The 3,150-nt window shown below is 55.5% G+C and overlaps 1 protein-coding gene across 1 annotated transcript; it reads right to left on the bottom strand.

Moving 5' to 3' along the window:
- Positions 1-1,513: 1,513 nt before the first annotated feature.
- On the bottom strand, positions 1,514-3,150 carry LOC147097855 (cholesterol 25-hydroxylase-like protein). Its single transcript, XM_085970838.1, has one exon. The coding sequence runs from the start codon at positions 2,415-2,417 to the stop codon at positions 1,578-1,580; it is 840 nt and encodes a 279-aa protein (XP_085826964.1). The 5' UTR covers positions 2,418-3,150; the 3' UTR covers positions 1,514-1,577.

The raw sequence follows: 3,150 nt of genomic DNA, 5'->3' as shown, positions 1-3,150 counted from the left end.
CCTGCTCACCAACAGTCCCCTGCTCACCAACAGTCCCCTGCTCACCAACATTCCCCTGCTCACTAACAATTCCCTGCTCACCAACAATTCCCTGCTCACCGACATTCCCCTGCTCACCGACATTCCCCTGCTCACCAACATTCCCCTGCTCACCAACATTCCCCTGCTCACCAACATTCCCCTGCTCACCAACAATTCTCTCACCAACAGTCCCCTGCTCACCAACATTCCCCTGCTCACCAACAATCCCCTGCTCACCGACAATCCCCTGCTCACCGACAATCCCCTGCTCACCGACAATCCCCTGCTCACCGACAATCCCCTGCTCACCGACAATCCCCTGCTCACCGACAGTCCCCTGCTCACCGACAGTCCCCTGCTCACCGACAATCCCCTGCTCACCAACAATCCCCTGCTCACCAACAATCCCCTGCTCACCAACAATCCCCTGCTCACCAACAATCCCCTGCTCACCAACAATCCCCTGCTCACCGACATTCCCCTGCTCACCGACAATTCTCTCACCAACAGTCCCCTGCTCACCAACAATTCCCTGCTCACCGACATTCCCCTGCTCACCGACAATCCCCTGCTCACCGACAATCCCCTGCTCACCGACAATCCCCTGCTCACCGACAATCCCCTGCTCACCGACAATCCCCTGCTCACCGACAATCCCCTGCTCACCGACAATCCCCTGCTCACCGACAATCCCCTGCTCACCGACAATCCCCTGCTCACCGACAATCCCCTGCTCACCGACAGTCCCCTGCTCACCGACAGTCCCCTGCTCACCGACAATCCCCTGCTCACCAACAATCCCCTGCTCACCAACAATCCCCTGCTCACCAACAATCCCCTGCTCACCAACAATCCCCTGCTCACCAACAATCCCCTGCTCACCGACATTCCCCTGCTCACCGACAATTCTCTCACCAACAGTCCCCTGCTCACCAACAATTCCCTGCTCACCGACATTCCCCTGCTCACCGACAATCCCCTGCTCACCGACAATCCCCTGCTCACCGACAATCCCCTGCTCACCGACAATCCCCTGCTCACCGACAATCCCCTGCTCACCGACAATCCCCTGCTCACCGACAATCCCCTGCTCACCAACAATTCTCTCACCAACAGTCCCCTGCTCACCAACAATCCCCTGCTCACCAACATTCCCCTGCTCACCAACATTCCCCTGCTCACCGACATTCCCCTGCTCACCAACAATCCCCTGCTCACCAACAATCCCCTGCTCACCAACAATTCTCTCACCAACAATCCCCTGCTCACCAACAATTCTCTCACCAACAGGCCCTTGCTCACCAACAATCCCCTGCTCACTAACAATTCTCTCACCAACAATCCCCTGCTCACCAACATTCCCCTGCTCACCAACAATCCCCTGCTCACCGACAATCCCCTGCTCACTGACAATCCCCTGCTCACCAACATTCCCCTGCTCACCAACAATCCCCTGCTCACCAACAATTCTCTCACCAACAATCCCCTGCTCACTAACAATTCTCTCACCAACAATCCCCTGCTCACCAACAATCCCCTGCTCACCAACAATTCTCTCACCAACAATCTCCCCTCACCAACAATTGAGGATATGAAGATACCCCATTACCTCTTGAAGGCTTCCTATAGGTTTGGAAGATCTTGTCCCAGTGGGTGAAGTAAGGGGCGTAGTTACATTGATATTTCTGATGGTGCAGGTCGTGGTAAGGGGCTCCGCCCAGGAGGCCAAAAGGGACGAGCTTGTGGGCAGCCCAGGGGAGGTCATAGCCACAGTGGTCCTCCACTGAGAGCCAGATGTTCAGGAGGAAGAAGGTCATCTCGGTCAGAGGGTGGCAGGTCAGGAGGTAGGGGCTGGAGACCGCCAGGAGCTGCAGGCACAGGATCTCCCAGGCGCTGGCGTATTGGGCGGCGAGCGAGAAGGTGCTACCGTGCTGGTGGTGGAGGCTGTGCAGCCGACGGTAAAGCCAGGGCACCTGGTGGTGCAGCAGGTGCCAGAGGAAGAAGAGCAGGTCAAAGAGCAGGAGGCACAGGGCCACGCCGGTGAACAGCTGGGGGACGGAAGGAGCCTGCCGAATCTGTGTCTCCGATCTCAAGCCCCGGCACAGCAAGGTGGCCGGGAAGATGAAGAGCCCGTGGTTGTAGCAGATCCTGGACAGGCACCTCGCCACGGTGCCCGGCTTGATGGTATGGTGCGGCTTCATCTTGTAACGGTGGAAGAATGGCCAGCGGGGTCCCATTGCGTCCAGCAGCAGGTAAGGGGCGCAGGCGAGCAGGTTGGCGGTGAAGGAAAACAACACCGGGAAGAAGGGTGAAGCCAGAAGGTCCCGGTGAGACACCAGCTTGTCCCAAATGGGCTGCAGGAGCAGACCATCATCATGCCAACAGCTCCCGTTCATGATGCTTTCTGCAGGGACTCCAGTCCATGAAGTGAGACTCAGTGCTGCGATCAGCTCATTACCCTGCCCAATCTGTGGGGGCGGAATTCAAACCTCGATCAACACTCCCCTCTAGTGCTCAGAAGCGTGTTTCCTGACACTCATCGCTGAGTCATCTGAAACTCACACTGGCTTTTTATAACTGAAATAAAGTCCCCATAAAATGTACGGATGGTTGGGGACCAGTTGGGCAGTGGGGGAGGGACCGACAGCCTCATTATGAAAGAAAATACTTAAATAAAAATCATAACTGTTACCAATATGGAGTCAGCTTCAAACTATTGAATAGCCTAAAGGGACTCTACAGGAGTCAGGAGTTGAGACACTCGCCGCAGAATACCCAGCCTCTGACTTGCTCTTGTAGCCACAATATTTATGTGGCTGATTCACTTGAGTATCTGTTCAATGGCGACTCCCCAGGACATTGATGGTGAGGACTTTGACGATGATAATGCCATTGAATGTCAGGAGGCGGTGGTTAGATTCTCACTTGTTGGAGATAGTCATTGCCTGGCACTTGTGTCGCGCGAATGTTACTTGCTGCTTATCAGCCCAAGCCTGAATGTCGTCCAGGCCTTGCTGCATGCGGGCACGGACTGCCTCATTATCTGAGGAGCAGCGACTGGAACTGAACACTGCGCAATCATCAGCGAACATCCCCACTTCTGTCCTTATGATGAAGAGAAGATCATTG

The sequence above is a fragment of the Somniosus microcephalus genome, chromosome 30 (assembly GCF_052327205.1).
Source record: "Somniosus microcephalus isolate GS21.2 chromosome 30, FLI_Smic_1.0, whole genome shotgun sequence".
In the NCBI taxonomy this organism is placed as follows: Eukaryota; Metazoa; Chordata; class Chondrichthyes; order Squaliformes; family Somniosidae; genus Somniosus; species Somniosus microcephalus.
The sequence above is the reverse complement of the archived record's forward strand: the minus strand, read 5'-3'. Positions and strand labels throughout refer to the sequence as shown.